The 26006-nt window shown below is 40.7% G+C and overlaps 1 protein-coding gene across 1 annotated transcript in view; it reads right to left on the bottom strand.

Moving 5' to 3' along the window:
- Window positions 1–22909, bottom strand: part of LOC310987542 (dolichyl-diphosphooligosaccharide--protein glycosyltransferase subunit TUSC3-like) — a 67091-nt gene extending 44182 nt beyond the window's left edge. Inside the window, exon 1 of the mRNA XM_083973850.1 lies at window positions 22768–22909. Within this exon, the coding sequence (XP_083829976.1) occupies window positions 22768–22872 (105 nt within the window). The 5' untranslated portion in view covers window positions 22873–22909. The remainder of the gene's footprint in view (window positions 1–22767) is intronic.
- Between the last annotated feature and the right edge of the window lie 3097 nt (window positions 22910–26006).

Genomic DNA, 26006 nt, shown 5'->3' with positions numbered 1-26006 from the left:
AATTTACAGCATAAAGCCCTTATTTTTGTGAACTAGACTATGCTAAATCTGTGCTGAGGGTTTGTCATGCATTTTTCATTAAAGACATTTGTCCACCATTTCTGCATTTTAGTACACAGAAATACTGTGAAATGTTGTTTGCTCTTATTTCTTGCCCATTACTTTAAAATAACTACCTTGTTCAAAATATGAATAAATAACTCGGGCTAGAGAACATGTTGTTTACTTTTTGATCCAAAGAGTCTTGTCATCTGCTTTCCATTTCATATTCTTGACCATTCTACTCACAGTTTAGTAAAACACAAAAAAAGGATCATATCCAAGTTGAAGCAGAATGAATTGAAGTAGGCTGACATTTTACATTGATTCTGTTTGTGCAAATTTATGAACATATTAAATCTAGGGGTGTAACGACTGTCCAAAGTCACTATTCAGTTCATACCTTGGTTTATTTTTGATTTGGAGGGGGTTTTTTGGGGCATGAGGGAAATGCAGACTTGCATGTGCCCAGAGACTGAACAGCCTCTGGGTTCTTATCCATCTTGAGCAAATTAAACTGGCCTCACTTTAACTGCAGGGAAGATCACTGATTGGACTGAAATAGTCATGTGACACACTGACTTAGACAGCAAAACAGTGTAATATTTCCAAAATACAAAGCTTGTGGACCATTTTTTGATGTGGTTCATGTGTTGTAGTGTTAATTGCGGAATGAAAAATGAGTTTGACAGGTTGCACCTGCAGCCGTGGCAGCGGGATGTAGGTTTGGGAGGCACTGTGATGCAAGAGTCAATCAAAAAATATAAATATATTATTAAAATGTCTTGCCAGCTGAGCCAGCTGAGTGCTGATATTGCCAATTTGGCTAAAACATCCTGTTTGCCATGTAAGCATGCCATCCAGGGCACAGGCAGGTCTAGCTTGTGTTGAGGGGCAAAGACAGAGCTGAGTTTCCAGTCTGCAATCTGAGCCGGTCACCAGGGACAACATGACTGTATGAGTGTCTCAGGCTGGTCTATGTACAGTATCGTTCCATCTCTCCCTCTCCATCCTTCTCTCCATCCAGTAGTTCACAAGTATTGGATCAAATAGACAGTAGCTAAATAATTTAACACTGCACCTCACTCCTACTGCTAATCTGGCACAACATCTTGCTCTCTCTTCCTCCCTCTCTCCCTCTCTCACAAACACACACACCAGTTCATAAGCTTGGCTGCAGACAGAGAGCAGAGCTGCCGACTAAATCTTTCCAGCAAAAAAAAAAAAGAAAAGAAAAGTGGAAGAGGATATTAAAAAAATAAAGGAAAGCGAGACAGAGAAGGAAAGACAGACGTGGTACGACACGTGTTTCTGTTGTACTGCTTGTTCACCTCAGACAAAACTCATTCACTTCTCCAACAGGCCATGTATAATGAGGGAGGCTCACTGAGAGACACCACACAGAGGAGTACACACCCCACCGCTGCAAACACACACAAATAGGAGAGCACGTCCACAGCAGGAGGTACAAAGTGCTTTCTGTGCACCTTTTCGTTGAATTTATCTACCAAGTTTTTGCCCGTGTGCATTCAGCCCCAAAAGGAGAGCTGTCAGTCCTGGATGCCAATCATGCTGGCAGTAATGATGCAAGGCCTTACTCATGTTTCACAGGCGCGCACGCACGCACACACGCACACACAACAGTGCTGAAAATACACCCAAGTACTTCTTGTGAGGGAACTGTAAGTGATGATAAAGGTGGTAAAAAACAAAGCAGGGCAGGGCAACTGTCGAGAGAGAATATTTGAGGGTGTGTTTTGGAGCATAAGCTGCAGCTTGGGAGGTGTTAAACTGAACGGAGCCGAGAATTCATCACCTGGTAAGTGGAATAATGATTCTACTGTAGAGTATACCTTGACAGCCATTAATCCATTATTTACTTGAAGCTAGTGTCGAAATCATAAGCATTAATTCCAACTAAAATAAATTTTAAAAAAACATCTCAAATTCACCCTGTCTCCCAATTAACAAGGATCCACTTGTGCAGCCAGAGGACAGAACTCGTGATGTTCTGTCGTGGCTGGTAATTAATTGTGTCAGTTTTCTATCTGTGTTTTGCCAATGTTTCACACTAATGCCTCTCTTAACCAGTAATGATTATGAATGGTAGTTAAGTTAAAAACAACTGAAACTCTGAGTGAGTAGTAAATATGGCATGTGTTGTTGTAATGATTGCTATGTGTATTATATCATATGGCTCCCAAAAAGACATCAACAGCAAATTAACACCGTAAACGGAGGCAGGCAACAAAAGAGTTGAACATTTTACCTAAATTTGCTTTTATAAAACCCAAAGGGAATTAAAAACATGCTGCTATAATAAACTCAAATAAAGGCCTGTTTGCTCTGTAGATGAGGTAAATATGGCCATTGTCTGAGAGCTCACGGTAATGTCTGCTGTCGGCAACCCGCATCAAGACAAAATGATGCCTGCAAACCACAAAGTGTAGTTAAAACGACTTTTAATGAGAATTTCCTGCACAGAGCTATTTACATATCTTGTGCTAGACCTTCAAGTGACTCCCACACACAATGTTATAACTCCCTACTTTACCTGATCCACATACACAAACATGAACAATACATAAGCACTCCATACAGCCTGGGACCATTAAAAACATTTATTTTCTACCCCACTGAGCACAGAGGGCACTGAAATGAATCACATCTACCGTGTTTGTGTGTGTGTGTGAGTAAGATGCACAAATGGTCTGCAGATACCCTGCTTTATCCATCTAATTTTCTGTTACTCACTCTATGAATGTCATGACCTCTCTCGCTCACACACATTTTAGACATGAGACCGTATTAGTAGCACTGAACTGTGGTCTAAATTTCCCTCTAGTTCCCCATTTACTCTTTTCCTCTCATTCTCTTTTCTCATTATAACCACTTTTCTACATAATTTCCACGTGTCTCGTTCTCTCTTTTTTTTCAGCACAACTCAAAACCCCTCGCTGAGCTGAGAACCAGATATCACAGTAAAAATTAGGAATGAGAGTCAAACACATTAAAACTTACTTTAAAAGAACCATTTCACTGCTAGAGCTACCACAAACCAAAACAAGGAGAGATCATGAGACAAAAAAACTGGAAACAATAAAACACTCAAAGTGGAGGAAAAGGAAAAATAGTGAGGAAAGGAAAGGATAAAGGAGCGGAGTGTGAGGCAGAAGTGACTCACGTACAAATGACCACACAACAAGAGGTTGTGGGGGCGCATCAGTTCATCAGCCCAACAGTTATTCAAAGCCACTCTGCCAGCCCAAAAGCTGTCAGAAAAATGGTCGGCCACTCGGCCAGTTAATTCTTTATTCAGTTAGAGAATGGCTAAATAGTAAATCAATCATTTGTGGTCAGTCACTCAAAGAAATAAGTAGGAGAATTAAGGCGGGCAGTTTGTTTGTCTGTCAGCTGAGTCATTTAATCAAACAATGAGTCAATGAGTATTTTAAAAGCAGACAGAGTCCCTATACTTAAGTTACAAGGGGCAGCTCAAGATTTCCCCAGCCAGAGCGGTTTGATCTGGAAACCCTCCACATGAAAGGCAAAAAGTGTTTGTTCAGTTCACAATCGTTTGCACTGAGCGGACTAAACAGAGTTCTATTGTAAGTGAATGGGTCTCGGCTTTGGCCATCAGGCTCCCATACAGTTTCCTCCAATTCTCCCATTGAAAGGAGGATTACTGGAAATTGGCTTCATATAACATGGAACAAAGACTGATCTCTCTCCACACCACCAAAACTCTCTCTCTCTCTCTCTCTCTCTCTCTCTGTCACACACACACAAAGAAGTACACTGCCCTTCCAATAAAAACGTATTGCAAGTCAATTTCTGGTATCACAGTGTCCTTACGATGACTTGAAGACTTTCTGTGTTGAGCTGAACTCAAAATACATAAAACACACACATGCACAAAGGACGCCCAGGAAGGCAGAACAAATGAGAAGAGGAGAGAAAAAGCAGCAACACTACTGAGAAATTGGAAGTTTTTTTTTTTTTATTAATTTCTATATATTTTAGAGGAACATAAGGAACAGATTAAATGAGAAATTGGGGGAAAAGGTTTGTGAGGAGCAAGACCTTGGGGTTTGATTAAGGGGAAAAGAAATACAGGAGAAGAGAGAAAACGTATGGACAAAACAAAACAGACAATCGAGGTATAGGTGACGTGAAGATGACAACTGAAAAGAAGAACACGCTAAACAGCAGTTCAGTTGTCCTAACAACCATGATGCAAACATGTGTCTTGGTGCAGTTAGCTTTTTTCGCTATCATATACACACCCCCACATACACACACACATGCACACGCACACACAACAATGGAGGAAATGACTGAAATCCAGTGAGTATAGGGAGACTGCAGTTATAGTAATATAGTGAGATGTAAGAACTTATAGCACCGCACATTGTGTGTCACTTTGTCTTGCAATGTTATTGTGTTCATCTCTCACCTCTATTAAATCAAACCAACATGCTTTCATATTGCCAGCTCCACATTTGTCAGCCCATAATCTACGACTCCCAGAAATACCCAGATTTGTCAGTGGACGGTGGGGTGGGGAGAGAGGATTTGTCAGCTTATCTGCCTAATAACAATTATTTGAAATAAATGCATATTTCCTTTGCCTTTGTCCATGTGTCTTCCTGCCCGTCACCCTCCAGTGATTTTATTTTATTTTATATCTTTCCTCCCATTAGTGCCAGCGGTTGTCTCTCTCCATGATGCTTATAGAATATCTAAAGATTTCTTCTTTTTTTTTTTTTTTGCTTACAGATTACAGCTTCTCTCTAAACCTCCCAGGCACATGGTGTGACATTTTAAATCTTCTGTCATTTCCTTTCCCTAGGGTGCCTGTCTAAGTCTTTTGTGTTTGTTGGTTTAGGGTGTTTGCGAGTTTTATCAAGTTAACTTTTAAACTTTTCCAGGCAGTTTAAATGCCAGTCAGGAGATATACAAGCCTAAATTTGAAGCTGAAATAAAATGCAAATTTGTCATTTGTGGAACTGTTGAATTCCCGCAGGAAGAACATCACCTTACAGCACCACTCAATTACTAGCAAAAACTCAATTTAAAAAGAATTTATGGGTCCAAGATCATATCCCATCGGGCCTAAGTTGACATACACATATTAAGGACTTTGGTGTGGCCTGTTTGTTAATTGCTCTGAATAATGTGCAATTCTTTATCTGTCCTCTCTGAGTGTCTGTCATTGATAGTGTGATGGCTGAATGCTTGCTCTGGGATTGACTAAGAAATCAGCATTGACAGCTTCTCTGTTGGAAATCTGTTTTTCACATAAAACCACTAGTTTCTCACATCCTTTTTGTGTCATTTGTAATGGCCAATTCAGCTTTTAATGGCTATTTCTATCAGCACAGCTTGAGCTTCACAGTTACTAAGTAACTGTTGTGCAGGAAGTGAAAAAAGGACGAGCAGTGTTCATTCATCTCCCCAGTGCATTGTACAATCTGGCCGAACTACACCCACACCAGGTGCCCCAGTCATTTGACCCTTCAGCAGACGAGTGAGAGTAATTTATTTCAGTTATATTTTACCTTTCAGAAAATAGTAGCAGGATGCTGAGGCTTAATTGTTAGTTACTCTGCTTAACCTCTGCTCACCCCTCCTTTTTGTTTTATGTTTCTTTTCCCTGTGTTTGCAGATATCTTTTCTCTGGGGGAAGCAGAAAGCACCAATTGGGTTTATGGGGCATCAGTGCAGTTTGATTTTGTTATAAAGGCATCCCAATAAAAACTGGGGGTGGACGCACAGGGCAAGAGGCCAGTCCCACTCTAACACAATAGTGAGTCAACGTAAATACTCACAGAGCATATGGTCACTATACTGTTCCCCAGCAATAAAGCCAAGTGATGGAGGGATAGAAGGAGAAGAGGAAAGTAAATGAAAAAATGGGCAGAAAATGGGTGATGAGGAAGGAAGAAGAAAGAAGGAAATGCACCCAGGCTTGATGAAAATAAAAGACAGAAACAGAGTTATACAATAAATCATCAAAGTTCAAATGGTGATGGGACACTGACATGCAGCCAATGTCAGTTTTTCTGTAGGTTTAGCTGGTATAAGTATTTTTCTGGTGGTACGAAATACAACTAAACATCATCAAAAATTACTTTGTTTTAAAAAAATTTGATTTTGCTAGCATCAACTGGGCAAAGATGATATTAGTGTAACAGTTTCAAATTGTAATTTCTTAAAAAGTCTTTTAGCTCCAAATCAGTTCATTTCATGCCAACATCACAAACATGTGATTTCTGTCTGTGTCATGCCTGTTACACAGTCTACAATGTGTCTTAAGCCAACAACCATTGGCCCATACAACTGGACAATCATCGCTGAATATATTTCTGTTTCTCATCCCCAAAACAAACAACCAAACAGAATAACTCATTTACCTCTTGCATGTTGTGAAGCAGGCTCAGTGGAAAAGGTGTCATGAATTAACTAATAAAGGCAAAATATTAGGAGATCTTCCTTTGTGTGGTGGTAAAACTAACTTTAACTGTAATTCAGGTAAAACAAACAATCACACTTCAGAAAGCACCCAAAGCTTAGCCAACGTTATACTTTTCCACTCTTAGGAAAACGGAAGGAACGAAAACAATCAAAGACAACTGCAGGGCAAAAACAGAGAAAGAAAAATGTTCCTCTTGGAACTATAAACTGAGAATCTTTAAAAAAAAAAAAAAAAAAAAAAAGAAGAGAGACATAAATGAAGCCCTAGAGATGTGTCAGTCGCAGCAAAGAGCCATTCTCTTGAATTTGAGAAGAACACAAAAGTGAATATGAGGGCTCCTTCATCTCCCTGAGACACGTCTCATTCATCACGATGTAGGGGACATGTTACCATCAAGTCTTTCCGCACCGTATTATCTTCACCACAGCTCACTCTCCCTCTCTCACACTGAAGTGGGCTCGACTAAAAATCATCATCAACTTGCTACTGGACAGAAATACCCATGAATGTTTGAGTAATTGCACAAATTCCAGACTCTGCATGTTTGGGGTCACACTCGCACCGTCGCTGAGCATGTGTGTGTGTGTGTGTGTGTGTGTGTGTAAAGTGTTCGCCTTCATGCATTAAGTGCTTGGCTTCGAACATTTATTATGCGTGTGTTTTATGTGATCAAATGATTCAGGCAGAAAGACTACCAATTTTTCCATTCCGCTCGCTTAGTAATTTCAGAAGCACAGGTCATCTGTGGGTGGTCTTAAGGTTTAATCAAGCACTGGAGAGGAAACAGAAAATGAGGCACAGCTTGATGTACAGCAGCATCCTTCTTAATCCATCTCACATAAAATTAGAATGAAAAAATACTTCAGAATTTCTTCAGAGAAAGGCCCAGTTCAAAGCCACAGTTTGTGGAAAATGGAAGGATCCAACCAGAAAGAAGGACAAGCTGGGAAAGCAGTCACTTTTAGATGGTCTTTGCTGTATTTATGAATTGACTATGGTGGAAAAATAATCTCGAACAGACAGTTTTCAAAGTAACATGCTGCATTTTCCACATGCATTTAGTATTTACATAGAACTCAATAGAAACACTTGACACTTGACAAAGCTGAAAAAGAAGTGAAAATAATTTTCAAAATGACTGTAACCCTTAATATAAATGAATAATGAGGGGACAGCATTACGTCAACCCTGCAATAATTTGACTGTGGGGGTTGAGCTTATTACAGTGCTAATCTCTTTCTTTTTCTTTAAACATGACAAAAGAAGCCACTAATCTCCACCATGAATCAGCAATGTCAGTTTTATGTTTTGAGGTAAGGACCGGTTTTGTTCATACAAATATTCTAATTTCTGCCTTTGCTCATTTTAAAGATGTTATTAGGAAGGCATAGCTTCCTGCAGTCTTAAGAGATAATGCCAACATGTATAAACATAGGCCAATTGGGCAAGGACGTATTCTAACAGCAGGAGTACAGATAGAAAGAAGTCATATAATAAAGCACCACCCTCAATGCAGACTCTGATCACAAGTATCAAAAGTTTGGAATATTAAAGGTTGGCATTCTTCAATCAATTTTGTGACAAAAGCAAACATCTTTGTTGCATTCATTATTGTTATGCAACCACTGGGGAGCTTAGTACAATCAAACACAAAAGTCAAAAAAAAGTCTCAACCGTCACATCCTTGTTGTTTCAGGGTACAAAAGGAAGCACTGGCCTGAATTCGCTTTGTCTGTCTGCAGTACTCTACCAATAATAATTGGTGTTTCAAAAAGAAACTCAAGATGAGTGAGACACAAGAGGTGGCAACTGCTGGCTTATGTGAGAAGAAAGATGCGGAGGTGTGGTAGTGAGAGGTTTAGACTCATAAGGGCCATGAAGTCGTGAGTCTGTCTGACTACCGGGTCAGTTGTCCTCCTCTTTTCTGTTTCTCAGTTGCATTGTGTCTCATCGCACTGTGTGACCTTAAACTCAGAACCCTCCATTTACTCCTCTCTCTCTGTGTCTTTTAACTTTATGCACCTGTGTCCGCCAGGCAGACTGAGACAATCTGCCTGCAGTGATCATTTGTCAGGGCTAAGCACACAATGCACATACAGTCCAAGGATATTCGTAATACAAGTGTAATTGGCCTTATATGCTACCTCATTAGCCTTTGGAAGCTAACACTTGTATTAGTGCCTAATAACTGCAAGCTTAATGTGCTTCTAATTAGCCTTATAAGCCATTCACATTTGTTATTTGCTTCTGCTTAGGTGAGCTTTCAGTCTGACTAGACCTATTGGAAGAACAGTCTCTTCTGGGAAAATTCTCCAAAAACGTCGCACCTTGACTTTACTGTGCAAAGGAACACTAATGGTTGACCAAAATAGAAATTACAGCAACAATAAGAAGAGTGCTGTTTGTAGGATTAGTTATACAGTACATAACAAACAATGCACCACAGCATTTGTTAAAAAGATAAGACAAGGAAAGCTACAATACATTTTACAGAAGCCTATAAATATAAATGTGTGCTTTTTTGGCAAGTTCCACAATTTATAATATAATTTTGAATGCATCTCTGTTTTACATATTGTCTGGTCAGCCTCTCTCACATATTTTTGTGTTACTCCAAAGGTTTTATTCTGAAAAGTTTTGCATGAATAATATTCACTTACTTGTATATGGTCTTTTTTATCATATTTTATTTACATGCAAACCATTAGTGCTTAATACAAAGTGCGGCTCAGTGACTCAGAGAACTGACTTTTCTTTCTCCCTCTGATTTTGAAGTATTACTGACTTCACTTGTGCAGAGGAAACACTTATTACTCATATAGTTAGCTCAAAATAGAATTTTACCTACAAGGTAAACAGGCTGCCAAAAACAATGAGTGGTGTGCAATTTATGGGGAAAGAAAGTATGGCTGAAAAGCATACAGTTATTTGTCATGAGCAATAAACTGCAATATTGAAGCTGATAAGAATAAGAATACTGCTGCCATGAAGATGCCGCTGTGTCTTTTGTTAAGATTTTCACTCGTACATATTGTAAAAACTGAGAACTGAGGGAAGACATTGTACAACATGACACCCTGTGAGCGTCTTACATAATGACCACCAGACACTTGCACTGACATTTTATCACAACCTTGGTTTGATGAAGCAGTTAGACCTGAATGGGCTAGTGCTCTGACTAAAGAGCTCATTGCAGAATGGGCTGGCAATAAAACCACTAGAGAAAAACTGCTGTCCAGAACCTTTCTTGCTTTATTGCCTGGAAAAAAAATGCATGCATTAAAGCTTTACTCCTTGTCCAACTATGCTGAGGGCAGACACACACAGACTGTGGTAACAGTAATGTAACTTATTTTAGCCCAGCAAGCTACACAGCTGTCTTAACACCGACTGCAAAGTGGTGTCAGCCTCACAAGGGAGATGGTGAGGTAGTTGCACTAATCATACCAAACTCTGAGCGCGGCTGGTGAGACTAATTGGCTGGTCAATAATCTGAGCAGCCGGAAAGGGGAGTGACCACCAGTTGATCAGTTGAAACAAAGGGGAGCAACAATCATCACAAATCAAGCTCCTCATTAAAGACATGATCTGTCAGCCGTAGTTCAAAGAGTCTTCTTTTACTCTGCTTGTTTATTTCCATGAAGACAACAGTGAGAACTAGGATGAGCTTTTACTGCATTCCAGCCGGGCGTTTGTCAACACTGACAAACTCCGCTTTTGACCAGATTTTATGTGTCACAAATCCAAAACTTGTAATGTTTCCAGCTGCAAGGATAAACCGGTATTGACCACATTTTACCATAAACCAAGTCAAGGACAGCTGAGTATATACCTCAAGGGAAAATGGAAACTGAGTAATCAGAATGAAAATGATTATATTCTAAATGATTCTTGCATGCATTTCATTCACTGTATATTCCTTCATTTCTTCCTGCCCTTCTACTTCTCCCCTACAATGATAAGTGTTGATGGGCTTGTTGGAGGTGTTGAAACACAAATTTGCCATCTAAAATGAGTGTGATGCTGAAGAGTTTGCAGTGATATTCAAACTGAGGCTAATGGTCTATAACTTAGTTACTATACAGCTCAAAGCTGGATCAGTGAAATTATACACATATGGCCTGTGTCTTTATCACTTTGACATATGCTTTCTATTTTATGAGGGTCATTGTTTTCACATCTAATTATAGTATTTATGACCAACTATAGCAATATTAGTTTTTAGTTCTTTAGTGTCTGTGCTTAGACGACCTATATGCTCATATTTTTTACACTGGGGAAATTCAGAACCCAGCTCCATCTCTGCTTTGTTTCTATTTTTAGGCACTGCCGTGCATACAAAATCTGTTTTGAGAGGTGACCACATTAACACACTCAATTAAAGGCTTGACTTTAGGATAAGCAGTGGGGATGTATTTAAATACCCCCCCCTACCCCCTACCCCCCAAAATGCTAAAATGTTTAAAGATCACTTTACAGATACTGCCTGTCACATAATGTGAGGTAAATACCAGTGAAAAGGTGAACCAAGCTCAAAAATACCTTTCAATTACCTTGCAACAAATTCACTTGTGAAAAAAGTAATGTCGTCCTCCTCCTCATGTTTACAACCACTCCAGTGACATGATGTTCTAAAAAGAGTTAAACCAGTAAAGACAAAAAAGGGGTTGAGAGAAAGAGTAGGAGTGAAAGTGAGAAATTGAGAGGGAGAGAGAAAGAGAACAGGTCTGACACTAAATGGCATTTAGCATTTATCCTGACTACAGCTTTATGCTAAACTGCTTCAGTTTATCACGTTATATTACCGTATCACTCCGCATGTGTGTGTGTGTATGTAGTGTGTGTTTAATAACTTATTTTGGGGCCATAAATAACCTGTCAGTTAGACAGAATTGTAATTCCTAATAAATCTCAATGCAACCAGGCGGAAGAGGGAGAGCACTTTTCTAACTTCTTCTCTCAGGACTTTCACTTTCAGATACATTTTCCACCTTAATAACCACCAGAGCCTAGAGGTTAGAGCACCCCTGCTTCACCCCACAACCCTGCCGCCCTGCTTCCTCTTACCAGCACCGGCACCAGCACCACACCCTCCTCCTGCTGCATCCGTAATGCTACCGCAAAGTCTCCCTAGTGTGACTGTGTTTGACTGAGCGAATGAGAAGCAGAAGAGCCACAAAGACTGTGGTGATTACTTGACATTCCCTGGATAAATAAATACTTTCAAAAGGCTGTGTTAACATAATTCAATAATTCATAGCCCGTTTGATTGTTTCTAGGTGTAGCTTTACCTAACGAGAACTCACTCTGACCACAAGAGCACCGGCCTCGGGTCAAATAAGACTAAGGCAAAACTCGGGGAAGAAGAAATCTGCCTCTCTCCTGATTCCCATCTGTACTTAGCCTCTCATGACAAGTGTTTTCAATAAGGCAGTGTTATGACAGCCTCTCTACAATGCAGAGACACACAAAAGGACACACAAACACACACACACAGTCTTTAGCCCTGTGCAGAGTGTTAACAGGCTTTCTGCCAGTGAAGCAGAAAGACTAAGAGTTTAATAAGAGAATCATCAGATATCTGTGACAGGCAACATATATACACACACACACACACACACACACACACACACACTCAAAAGGACAAACAACTACACAGTATTAGGAAAAGCTTCACGATATCTAACAGCCTAGTCCTCAGTAAAGGCTGTGTATATTTAAGTGCTTATGTGTTAACGTGTATACTTTTGTGATTGTGTGCGTTCCGGTGTGTAGCTGTGTGTGTGTGTATTTATGCTAGTGTGTGTGTGTGTGTGGCCTGTGGACCGTCATGGCGACACAGGTCTGTCTGGGAGGATAAGAGTGTGACGTCTTATCAGCCGCAAGCCAGACAGACACACAAACACACATTCTCAGACAAACGCACACGCGCAGTAGGGTAGCATGCCACCTCATATCAGCTATATAGCAAGGCTTGTCACTGCTGGTGTAGGTGGGAGGGGGAACAGCAGGAGGGGAGAAAAGGGAGGAACGAACGGTGGGGAGGCATAGGGGGTCGAGCCGGGAAAGTTGAGGGATAAAAGAAAGAAAATGAAAAATGGGATGAGAAGAAAAGTGACAGAGGAGAGAAAGATGGGGTGACAACATTTCCCTCTGGAGATAAGGAATGATGAAGACAGGCAGGGATGAATGATCAGAGAGGAGCTACGTCGGCGGCCATTAGCAGTTAGACAGACTGTCCAGTAATCAAAAGGGTCTTACTATCTGTAGCAGCATTAGTTTGCCTGACACGGCCATCAGACAACACTGAGATCTTAGCGTGCTTGGGTTCAGCAGTCAAACAGAAGTCAGTCCAGCCGGCGACTGACCGAGAGACTAATTCTGCACTCGCATCATATGGAGAGATGGGACTGATTCCCATGTTTACAACTGGCAAGGCTCAAGAAAGTAGAGTTGGTCTATTAAAGCCCCTGTACAGACTTTTCATTTAGTGTTGATTTTGGCTGCCCCTGGCCTGTGGACGAAAGCGGTGGTGTTTTGCCGGAGTGAAGATTTCCCACTGTCATCATGAAGACGTTTGTCTGGCCGGCGCGTGTAGATTTGTTTTCGAAACGTCAGAAAGAAGACGGGACTTGCATCTTTTTTTTTTTTTTTGCAGTGTAATGTAATCTATTCCTATCGTTTCGTCAGTGGTCCGACCCGACCGTGCCTTCCAGAGGTATAGAATTAGACTACTTAGAAATAGCGTATCTTCACACTGATGGGCTCATTTGCTGTTGTAGGTAACAGAGACACATCAGAAACCAGAGACTTTTGCGTATCCAGTTAAAAGCTCCGGCTTTAAATATGGTTTAAATGACTTCAAATGACTGGTTTACATGAGGCATTCTTCCACATAATTTTGCTTCAAGTTGAACACATCGCTAACTGAAGCTGGCAACAGTCCATCAGGGAAGTCACACATCATTTACACTGCTGGTCCTTGTAGATCGTAATGTAACCAACCAAGTGTGGGTTCTCCTCACGCACGTAGTGATGAAATAATAAACAGGACACTGAGATGTAGTATGATGAATGGCAGCGTCTGCTCCCTTATTATACAGACTGCATCTCACAAATTAGATCAATATTATAAAAATCCAACAAGTGCTCAATTACTCATGACTGCTTAGTGATCAGGTAATCTTTGGACATTGATGTTGAGGGATAGGTCAAATGTCTGAGTGAAAGACCCACTGAGGAAATGGTGGTTAAGTGGGTGAATCACTGAAAGGGTGTAAAAATGAAAGCGTGATTTGTTTTGAAAGTGAATTAAATCTGCATTGATTAAATGACTGACACAATAGTTAAGATGAAGCAAGAGATAACACACATATAGGCATTTCAGAGGGAGACATTAATGGCATTGAGAAATTCATGGTCATTCCAACAATGATATACACCCCTCTATGATCTAACGGGGCAGGCCCAGAAATTAGCCTCAGAAATGTCTGGAAAATGGCAAAAGAGTTTGGAGGGAGGGACAAGGGGAGGGAAGAAGAGAGCAAAGAGGACAAGGGGAGGAGCTGATGAAAGGAAAAAAAGAAGAAACTAGAGAGAAGGAAAGAGAGAAATCATTTTATGACAATACATAATTATAGAAATGTCAAAGAGGTGTGCAAGGAAAGTGGTTGAAGGGAGAAAAAAATACAGGGGAGGTGACACAAGAGTGAAAGGGGTGGAGAAGGGGACTGAGGGCGGTAGATACAGACCCTTTGACCACTCGGAATATTAGTTACAGAAGTGTCGGAAAGGGGAGGAGGAGAGGGAGGAATAACAGAGGAGGAAAATGACTTGGGAACACAGGCCATCAGTCATTGAGAAAGCAGGCCTGACACTACTGCATCAATAATTCAGATGACTACGGCTAATGAGCGAGATCCAAACAAATCACCCCTGAATTCACTGGGAGAACATTGAAACATTTCACTGAGCGAAATATGGCACCATTATGGCTCCTATTTGTTGCAGTTGTGGGGTATATTGGCAACACACAAGGGAAAGTGGTTGGACAGAGTACTTATATCTCCCGAACCCTTGAAACATTCACATTTATTTTCATGAGAAAGAAGGCACGCAGAGAATCCACTGACTGACTAACAAAAGACGAGGCACTGGTGGTATGTGTGAATAAAAGAGGAAAACCAAAGGCAGATATTAACAAAGACTGTCATAAAGTAAATGGACAAAAAAAAGAGAAAAGTGAACAATGAAAGGAAAATGTGCCGTCTCAGTGAGGGCACTGACAGTGGAGAGCAGACTAAAAAGCAATGTAAAGACAAACCCAGTAGTGCTATTTGGCAGCAATCAAGCCCAGTGTGGTGTCTGGAATTGGACAGATGATGTAGCTCACACACACACACACTTCAGGTGCACAGACAGTAAACAACTTAACTCCACACACTGACACAAGTACCTACACACCATAGTAATACTGAAAACAATCCCACTTTCTCACCACAGCTTGAATAAAAACTTTAAAGCTGTCTTTACCTGGGAGCTATATAGAATATTTTAATATTTTCAGTAGCTATGTCTGAACTCCAGTCAAATTGGTGATCATCACCTATACGTGGTAAAAGTAACTATAGTTTCCAGTCAAACACATCACAGTCTTCAAACTCAAATGTCGGCACATGTTGAAACGAGAGCACTGGAATAAGAGAGTAACGACACGCATTGGTCAAATGGAAGCGCCTCCTGATGGCGGAATATGGGTATTGCAAAAGTGCCCAAGAACTGACATTTTTGCATTGTTGGTGAATGAGTGAATGTGCAGTATTTCCAATAATTTAAGGACATTTCTAGATCACCCACGTTAATAGCATCATCGTGGACCCCTTACAGATAAACATTAACACATAGGCTAGTAAAAAAAAAACAGATGTCTACATTAATGTTTCAATATAAATGTTGTAATAAACTAATTATAAGTGTAATTTGATATGACCAAGACACCCAAAAACAAAAACATGGCCGTTTTCATCAATTTACAAGCAAGTGGGCAACACACATTATTGGAGTGAATGGGTTGGCACTTTTGCAATACCCATATCCTGCCACTCGAGGCACATGAGGCTTACCACGGGACTCAATGGAAGTGTCGTTATACTCTCTTATTGCAGTGCTAGTTGAAACACCTGCCAAGTCAGTGGGAAAATTGGAGCAGTCCCAAGGCCTCTTAAATCTCTTATTGATAATGGACATGCCTGTGTCCTTTTGGTCTAATATCATGCAGGTGCAGCGATTTAACTCCTGCCTGGAACCTTTGTTGTCATCCCATTGTTCTCTCTCTATTTCCAGAAAAGGGAAGACAAGTTGGACAGAGCATCAGAACTGAAACTAGAATGCTTGACAAAATTTTATCTTTGCATGCATTTTTTTTGGTGTGTCATTTGCTGCTGTCACTTCTCTGCTGACCAACCCCTAACTCTAACATAAGCTTCTAATCTTAAAACACACAGAATATCACAATCTCAAGAGATGACATTGTTAAAACACATCAAAAGCTTGATATACGTTAAAGGAGCTAATTAATGGATATGTCTACATTTTCTCATATAGTACTATTCTAAGCTCTAAAATCCATGGGCAGATAGACACAGCGTATAGTGTAAACGGTGAGCTACGGTTTATTTTTCGATGAACAGGTCACCTAGAAAACCCAGAGTCAATAGTGCTTACATAGTGTTAGCTTCATAAACCCAAGTCTAAACTCAGCAAGTGGCTTGGGTTTATGCCCTGAAGGGCCCACCTGGTAGTTTATTGTGCCTCTGTGTGCAGAGGTAGCAGGCTCTTATTATTCCGATCCACTTATTAGACTGGTCCCTGGGTGTGGTAGCAAGCCCACTACTTTGCAATCTCTGTCTCTCTGTAGATATATAACTCTCTAGATATATAATTCTCCTTGCCTCAGAGTCGCTGCCCTGGACTTTTTTTCTCTCTTTACTTCCCCCGACTCCTTATGCCTAGGTATAAGAAGTGCTTACATTGGGTCTTTCTTTGTGCTGTAGTCAGCCTTAAGACAGAAACACAACACAAGCTAGATATAATATCTAGCAGAGCCGGGGTGATGAACGAGGGAGTATTGAGGGGATATAAATATTATTTCTCTCACCATGACTATTTCTTTCATTCCCTGAGGGGTATATAGCAGGATTTAAAAAGGCAGGGGTCCAGCACCACTGCCCTTACTTCTTTTTTTTTTATTTCTTTTAATTTCTTTCTGTCTTTCTTACCATTTGTCACAATCTTGATGCTTCTCCTTTCTCCCTTTAAGACTGCATTTTCCATTTTCCACCAACACATTCATCCTGATTAGTTCTAAGGAAAGACAAATACACATTCAACTTTCTAGGGCATGAATACCAGAGCCCAAAAACTGTCACTGTCAGTGCTCTGAGGTCTGACCTTTTTTCATCAGCATGCACACTATTGCTGGGAACTGTTGTACTGTGCTGTGCTGATTTGAAATTCCTGTGCAAACTTATGAAGAAGAATTCCCAAGGCAACATCCTCTACTTATAACAGAGCCAGCATGTAACAGCTACCACTCTAAACCAAACTCTAAAACTGATTTGGCAAAGATGTGATGAAAAGGAGGGCGTATTTAAAAGACTGACTGATGTGTTTTGTTTTTCTACTTGTCTGTTCTTGAAAGGCAGAAGCGCCAATGCATTTGATCCAGAGCTGCACAGTCAACACTTTACACTGCTCTTTCGTGTAGAGGGCTTAGATTTCATTACGTTCCCAGCATTTGATTTTGATGAAAAACAAAGAATTTGTGTATACAGAGTCAATTTATATTACACGGCTTAAAATGGCTTTAGAAAAACAACTGTGACCTCTAAATTATTGGAAGGCTTTGTAGTGAAGCAAATGCAGATAACATTAAATTAGCCACCAAGACCAATCTTCTTGCTTTCTTGTCTTAAACTCTGCTTGCTTTAAGTAGATTTAAACACAGCCTGGTTCCTATCTGCTAGATAGAACTGTGAAAGTCAATAAAAGTGAATCCAAACAACATGACATCAAAGCCAAATCCAAACTCTGACTATGAAATTATCTGCAAATGCATTTAATGTGTTAGTAATGAAAAGACATTATCTAGCCCGCAATGTAGCTGTGGTAAGATCATTATAGTAATTACGTAGTTATATTTCTTAAAACAGTGGCTTAATCATAACAATTAATAACTGGTGAAACCTGGGGAGGGAATCGGACATACAAAAATATACAGTAGAGCTTTGAATACTAACTGGAGTGCCTGTATTATAACTTTTAGCCCGTGTTACCTGTCCTCACAGCTTATAGTTAAAGCATATGGTGGCCTGGGCAAGATGAAGGGCACTGAGGGAGAGCCGAAGTCAGTGAGATGAATACAAAGTGCTGCTTCCCCATTTTGTCCATTTTCAGCTAAATAAGATCTTCCTGTGCCTCCTCCACCTCCTCTGCCATGGCCCCAGGCAGCCGACGGGGAAAGTACATTTCTCACATTATAACCCCTCAATATCTCTCCTGTGGCTCATTGAAAGTATGTCTGTGTGTGTTTGCCTGTGTGTGACTATGTGTGCGCCTTTGCTCCTGTCTGCTATACTCAGTACAGTGTCAGACTCAGATCTTTCAGACAGGATGGACTAAAGTTAACAAAACTGAAGCCAAAAGTTTTAAAGACAGTCGTCTCAATGTCAAAGACGCAAACTAATAATAGCTGGATAAATTTCAGCCGGGTAAGTGATTGAGAAATGCTCTTTCTGTCACTCATTAGATAATGTAGAGGTGTCCTTGAGCAGGCAGTGCCTAACAGCAGACTGTGGCTATAATGGGCAGCTCCCTGGTGTACTTTTGTGAATGTGAAGCGAGGCACTGCTGAAAATAAGCACTGATGTTAGAGGATTGTCCCTGGGTAAAAAAGGTTAAAAATAGGAAGGATTCATTAATGACAGTAAAACTTAAGTTTTCCTAAAGTTCACAACTGCTAAAAAAAATTTGAATTTGGTTTCAATCCCCCACAGTCACAACTTTTACCACAAAGCTTTGACAGATGTGTTGTAACTACAGTAGTATAACCAATGTAAGAAACAGAATTTGCATCAAAGGAAATGTATAGCATGGCCACTATTATGTTGCCCTTTTATTAGCTAAAGTCACCAAAATTATGAGACGTGAGATCGGGATACAGTTATTAGCCATACACAGCAAAAGCCATTAAAATCAGTGGTAGAGTAAATGAACTGCACAGCAAATATGTCAGTCTTAATTATTCATTCATCCGTTCTCTCATTCAAATGCCTTTCAATCAATGGTTAATCAGTCCATTTATTCATTAGTGTATTCTTCCTCTCAGTCAGCTCTTTGTTCATTCATTTGTTGACATATTCAATCATTTATTCATTAATTCAAATATTTGTTCACCTGCCATGTACTTGACCATGAATTTCTTCATTTATTCATACTACAATTTGTCCACTCAATCAAATTTCTATTTGTATGCAAAAAGCAATAGAGAAGAAAGTGTTGATGAGTAAAGTTAAGTTACACCACCGGCCTTGGTCCTTAACAAAACTAATAAAAACTGCCCACTAGACATCAACCATCCCCAGATTTGAACATCAAGTTAAAGCAGAAGTAAGCGATCCGGTCGTTTTGGCTAACTTCGTTAGTTAGCAGCCCCCGCCCTCGTCATGGATCTATTGGTCCTCGTCCCTACGTCACCACATTCACGCGCATCCCTTGGCTGCACACACAGCCCTTCATGCCGTTCTCTCTCCTCATTGGATAAAGGTTGTAGGATACAAGGAAGTATACAAGAAGTTTTCTCCTCGGCTTACAGCAGAGCAGAGTGACTGACAGACCCGTGTTTCGGCCCAAACACTCTATGCAAGTGATTGCCGTCGGAAGATATAACTATTTAAGACTTATATTAACACAATATTCTGCTTACTTCTGACTTACATGGTAAGCATCTTACTTTTTCTTTGGGTATCATTGTAGGATGGAAGCATGGTTGACAACAATGATTTACAAATCACTATTATCTAAGTGTAAACCACAGCAAGCATGATGTGTCCATCTTCACTTTCATATTCTTGCCTGCACAGCTACAAAACTGAATGCAAACACTGGCACCGCTTCCTGTCATTCACAGTGATGTCACCACCCATGCAGCAGATGTGCCACACAGTGCATTGCCAAACCTGATGTTTGTAGATTATAGATTATAGCTACTTATGTCAGATGCCAGTGAAGGCAGCAAAATCTGCCTCTCACAGGTGAATTAAGAAAAAAAAGTAGTAATCACAAGCACATACCAAAAGATGTAAACAATAAAATAAAAATGCTGTTTAATGACAGCACATGAATAACAACAATGGCATTGATTACAATTACTTTAAAAAGATCGAATCAGACTAACAATCACAAATCTATTCACCCAGTCACAACTCAGTTCATTGTGTAGGCCTATTGGCCTCCCACATAATATAGTAGCCTATACAGACTCATCTTGTAACGCCACCGGAAGCCAGGCGTATGTATGTGTGCCTGCCGATACTATCAGAGCGGTACATCCTGTTAAGATAGGGTTTCTCAACGGGGGCGGTACCGCCCCCTGGGGGGCGTTCTGAACTTTGTGGGGGGCGCTGGGAGCGTGAGGGCTGAGAGGGGGGCGCTCAGGCAAAAATGGGGGGCGCCATAACTTGGCTCCTACAAAGTTCATTTGAGCTCTACTTTTTCAACTTTAATGGTTTCCCAACCTTTTAAGTGCAAATAACCGACATAAATAATCTACTTTTCAACTGATTTAACCTGCAAATATAACACTCATAATGCGGGAAATTCCCGCACACGTTTCAATCCAACCATAGTGCGCACTACAGGAGCGCTGCGTCAGACGGTCTGACTTAAATGACACACACACACGTCTTTGTATAGTTTACCTATAGGCTACTAAATGAAGTTGGATGGATTTTTATACCAAGTACAGCCAAACAGGCTGAAGAAAGAGGAATAGCAGAGCTCCTCTGACTGCTCGTCCCTGCGAGGAGCAGGTGACCCGAGCCGTCTTTTTTTTTTTTTGCGGCGCCGTCTTTACAGGTGAAGCACACGCACATGTCCACCCTACTTTACCCGACAGGGTTTTCCTGCCGATCTAAGGTGATTTTTGGCCGCCACCTTAATAGTTACAGCGTGCATGTTGGGTCTTTAGATATAGCGTCTTGCACAAACACCCCGTTTGAAGAGGGAAGCCCGTAAATTACCAGCGGCGTCATGTCAATACAAAGGGATGATTTTTTTTTTTTTTTTTTTTAAGTTACTTTACCTTACTTGTTATTTTACCATCTAGCTATGATCAGTGGTCATACTGAGTGAAATGTATTACAAATAATGTCATAGCCCATCTCAAAAATACATAATTGCCTTTTTCCAAAAATCACAACCCCCCTCCTTTCTGATGGATGTGGTCTCTTCCGCCCTGACGCACACACACGCACCTTGCCTGCATCAGTCCGTGCTTGGGGTAAAAAAAAAGAAAAAAAGTCTGTGCTTGGGGAGGGGAGCTACCTTCAATGGAAATGTGAGAGCAGTGTAACATTAAATTAGGGATTTCAAATGTTTAATCAAAAAGGAACTATGGAAGTCAGCTGCTTTTCAGCTGTTTTGCTAGCAGTCCCTGGCCATGTGCATCTGTTTACGATGAAGCTGAAAAATCAATACATGGCCATGTGCATTTGTTTACAATGAAGCCACGAAAAATCTATATATGGAGTGGTGAAATAGGTTTTTTGAAATACATCCACCTTATTGTTCCACATTGTTAGCCAAGATAATGTTTCTGAAATTCAGTTTACCAACTTTTCGGTCCCCAGTTAGTGCCCAAAATAAGTGATTTGAGGGCATCCTCAAAAATTTTGCGCGCACAATAGGACATCCTAGCACCAAATCAACAATCTTTTTATTTTTTTAACCGCAACATAGGGTTCATGTCATGATATTGTTTGTATTTTGAGTATTAAAACTTCCATAGTCCACAGTTTTCTTTGTTTGATATGTCAAGAGACTTTTGGTGGACAGCTCTGTCATCATTACCATCATTACAGGCCGTTTTGTTCTAGAGAACTGTAAAAAATAAATAATTTAGGTCAAATGCTGGAAATTTGAAGTCCGCTTTTTGAAAATTTTCAAATCCCTTGTGAAAACACACCTTCGTCATGAGGACAAACTGTTTTGGTGCTTGAAATATGTTTACCAGAGTCTTAGCTTCACGAGAGCAGTGAAATATGAATAAAGTAACAGATAAGTGTAGAAAACAAGTTTAAAGCGAAATTTTGTAACATTGTTTCTTTTTTTTTTTTGGGGGGGGGGGGGGGGGGGGGGGTCAGAGGATCATGGTATGGTCAGGGGGGCGTTGGTACAAAAAAGGTTGAGAACCACTGTGTTAAGATAACCAGCGACACTTCCATGTGTCACCACGTTTTTATATTACAAATCACGCAGCGTGTGACGAAACAGCTCTTTGACAAACATCAGCTCGAGCGAGCACATCACAAAATATTACACTTAAGTAAAATGACGAAAAGACCGCCTCTAACATTTCATTAGCAGGACTGAAATGCGCATATTTCGTGGCTGTGCAGCTGTGGTTATTGTGTTTCTCTCGCACATCGTCTCATCTCGATTAAGCTACTGAGAAGTAAAGCGCACCACTTCCTGCTTACACGACTTTCAAAATAAAACCTTCCTTAACGATAACGCAGCAATGTTTTTGAAATAGCGACGCTAATCTAACGTTAAACAAAAATAAGCAATACACAGCATAAACGCGTAGGTTATGTAAACGTTTCTACCCAACATATCAGCGTTTAGAACAACAGGCTACATCTACAGGACATTAGCTAGGCTACATCAGCTAGCTTGCTATGTCTGACAACCGTGCATGCATGTTTCATGCAGAGAGTAGCTACGCAAGCTTAATCACACACCACAAAATGTAAAATGAAGAAAACATGTAAGTATTGTCACATTAATTTCATAGGATGAGCAGTAATTATTGTTCTCCAGACGCTGAACATATTAGCCCCGACTAACTTCCTGTATATTCCGGCTAACCCTCACCAGTTTAACGCGCATCGGCAGATTGAACCTGTGCCCCAGTTTCATTTAACACCACAATAACAGCGTCGAAAAATGTATTCACACGGTTGTAGCGTTACCTCCTTCTTCTTCTGTCCTCCACCGGGCGGCAGACATAGCAGCAGCAGGAAGAAAACAGACAGGACTGTCAGGTTGGCGAAGGTTTTGGTCCAAACAGGCGCCATGACGGAAGGATGCTCTGACAAGAGAGACACGTCTCCGCCCGCGGATTGGGTTCTGAACCGACCAATCGGCGTCAAGAGGTAAGATGCACCGGCGCCTCTGGGTCTTGTAGTTTTTGAGCCTGGGAGTGTTCCTGATCCATGTTCCTGACATCAAATGTTGAATGCCAACTATAGGGCATCATGGCATAGGCTACATGATACGGACTCATCAGACAAGTGGCAGACTAATTATTATAATTCTGAATCCATATGAAAGAAGGCAAAAGTTGATGATGGGCTAAATTGACAAACCCTAAATTTTGGTTGGCATCCAAAGCAAACCTGTCAGGTTAGGCTCACTAAATGTGATGCTTTTCCACAGTTTTAGGGGTTTGACATCAGCTGACTGTCTAAGAATATTTATCAGGCACACAACAACAGGATTAGATAGCCTAGGCCTATATTGTATTTTCATCAGAGTGCTGCCATTTTGTAGCCTTGATTAATTAATTTAGCTAATTTTCTGTTGTGAAAATTTCTGAGTGAAAATTTCCTCCTGATTAAGCTCCTGGTCTGCAGCTGGGCCGACAGTTGTGACTGTGTTGCCTGAACCAAGAATCACAGAGTTTGTCTCTGTTTCTCTCGCTCATAGGTTCTTGGGGGGGAGGGGGGGGGGGGGGGGGGGGGTTGGTCACAGACACTTGATAGAGTTAATTGAGGGGGACCAATGATTTATGTGAAACCATTGGGGATGACTTGTCTCTCTGTTTCCCCATGAAATGACACCTAAGCAATTTGTGACTAATGTAATGCAGTACATTAGCCTTGCAATAAATATTGTGAGTAATATTGTGTGAGTGCATAAAACTTTTCACAGTTAGAGCACCTGTCTGCAGGTCGTTTCACATCAATCGGGAATGCCCACATTTTCACAGCGGGGGCAGTCATAGCACTCTGGCTTCGTCCCCGTGCAGACTGTGACTGTTTTATTAATTTGACACTGTAATTGACACATGTATAAAGATGTTATACACCTTTCAGTATAATGCAGTCCAATACAACACCACAAGAAACTACAGCCCCATTATCCTAACACACTCTCAGCAAAAATAACCATTAGGTCTTTAAGTATCAAAATGGATATTGTAATGGATATTACTGAATAGCATTGCATTGGACATGGTTTTCTACTTTTCCGGCCACTTCACATAATTCTCCATATCTATAACCCAGAGGCAACAGAGGGGAAGTGCCTAATCTAGTTTATTTCGTTACATTCACTCTCTGGTGTGCAAAAAAGGCTTCCTGTCTATCTCTTAGATTGCATGCCTAGGTGGTAACATTCTATTGACTCAATTCAGCTCTTAGCTGCATAATAATACTCGTGGGTATAAGTAGTGTTGAAAATGTGCTGATAGACCTGTTCAAAGCTTTGAATTAAGATAAAAAAAACAAGAAAAACAAATACAGACAAATTGCCAGTTTCTTTTATTCTTGTAAGTCAATTCCCTTGGAACTTCTGATTTCATAGCATGCACAATAATATGCACACAACACACAAAAACGAATTCAAAATAGTGCTGGGCAATCTTAGCAATGTAGAGTGCCAATGTATAAATAAATGCCAATGTATGGAAAACACTGATAACAAAATCAATGTAATTGGACACTGAGGTAGACGTTATGGGGTAGATGTTTGTGTGCTGCAGTGAGAATGGATCCCTACAGCAAGCGGTTGAAGGGAGGGGGGTTAATGGCCCAGTAATAGATGCATAAATGGCCTGTGCAAGGTCTAATGACTTGCTGGACTATGTAAGTATGCACCTAACTTTCATACACACACGTTCTCTCTCTCTGTCACACACATGCACGCATGTTGGAATATTAAAGCCAATGCACTGTGAAACAATCAGTACATGCTGCGGTGTTGTTAATCCACCACAGCTCATTCGTTCTACAGCATCTCAATCATGGAAACATTCCCAGACTTGGTGAGGTTGGTTGCAACATTTGTCAAATGATTCCCTTGGATTTGCCCCGCATGTTATTGACATGGCACCAAAGTTCCTGAACATTTTAATTTAAAGGTCACAAAAGACTATAGGATTCCCACTAAAACAGGTTAAAGTACATATTTGGTCCTTGTAAGAAAATGCATATTTTTCTTTCTCCAATCACTAATTTGCCTGATCTCAAGAATGAAATGCTGTTAAAAATAATCAATTGTTAAGTTTACTGGGAAAAGTCTGGACCTTTTTGTACGTGCATCCAATATGTTATCTCAGATTAGCGAGCTAATGCTAGCCCGTAACTTGCAAGTTGCTGTGTAACTTTGTGCTGTAACAAGAATAAATATGACCGTCCCATGAGCTTTTGCTCTTTCCGCAGCTAGAAAAGCAAACAGCTGCACTTTGCATTTGAGCAGAAGAATAAAGCTCCTATCTGATCAGAGCCTGGAGGAGCAATGTGAAAGGGAGAGAGCAGTGGAATGGAGAGGGAGACAGAGAAGCCTGTTACTGCCACTGCACAGCTGCATCGTGCTTCTTGAGAGTAGTGGGGCAGGTAAAATACCACATGAGGATGGAGATGTCGACATACCACGATAAAAGAACAAGAAGAGACAAAAACTGTGACATGTATGTTTTTCACACATGAAAACTGCATATGTCTAGTTTAAAATATCCCTTAGGAAGTGGTTTCTAATGAGAAATTACTGTGCCTTTTACCCAGCAAATTATATTTAGTATAGTGCTTAGCTGTCTTTGCTTTAACTTTGCAGTGAAGCCAGTGAAATAAGTGAGGGGGGTTCTGTATATTTGCATATCTGGGCAAGCAGCAGAGATATAAAGCCTTGTGAGAGGCAGGATGGAAGGAGAGAAAACTGTTTATGGTGTTTTAAAATGCAGGGAAAGGCAGAGGGGAGAATGGAGACAGAGAGAGAGAGAGAGGAGGGGAGAGATGGGTGATGTCATTTCCAGCTGGCACAGGACTGGGTGCCCATATCCGAGGTCAGCCGCTCCCTTATAAAAAATAACGAGGCCTCGGAAAAATGATTAATTGCCCGACAGCACAAAGTTTATAGAAAAGAAAGAGAGGTGGTGGCGGGAAGGTGGAGGTGGCGAGGGTCCCTGAGTTACAGAGGAGCAGGAAATAGA

Source organism: Trachurus trachurus, assembly GCF_905171665.1.
Source record: "Trachurus trachurus genome assembly, chromosome: 1".
NCBI classification, from domain to species: domain Eukaryota; kingdom Metazoa; phylum Chordata; class Actinopteri; order Carangiformes; family Carangidae; genus Trachurus; species Trachurus trachurus.
Note: the sequence above shows the minus strand (reverse complement) of the source record. Positions and strands in the feature narration are given on the sequence as shown.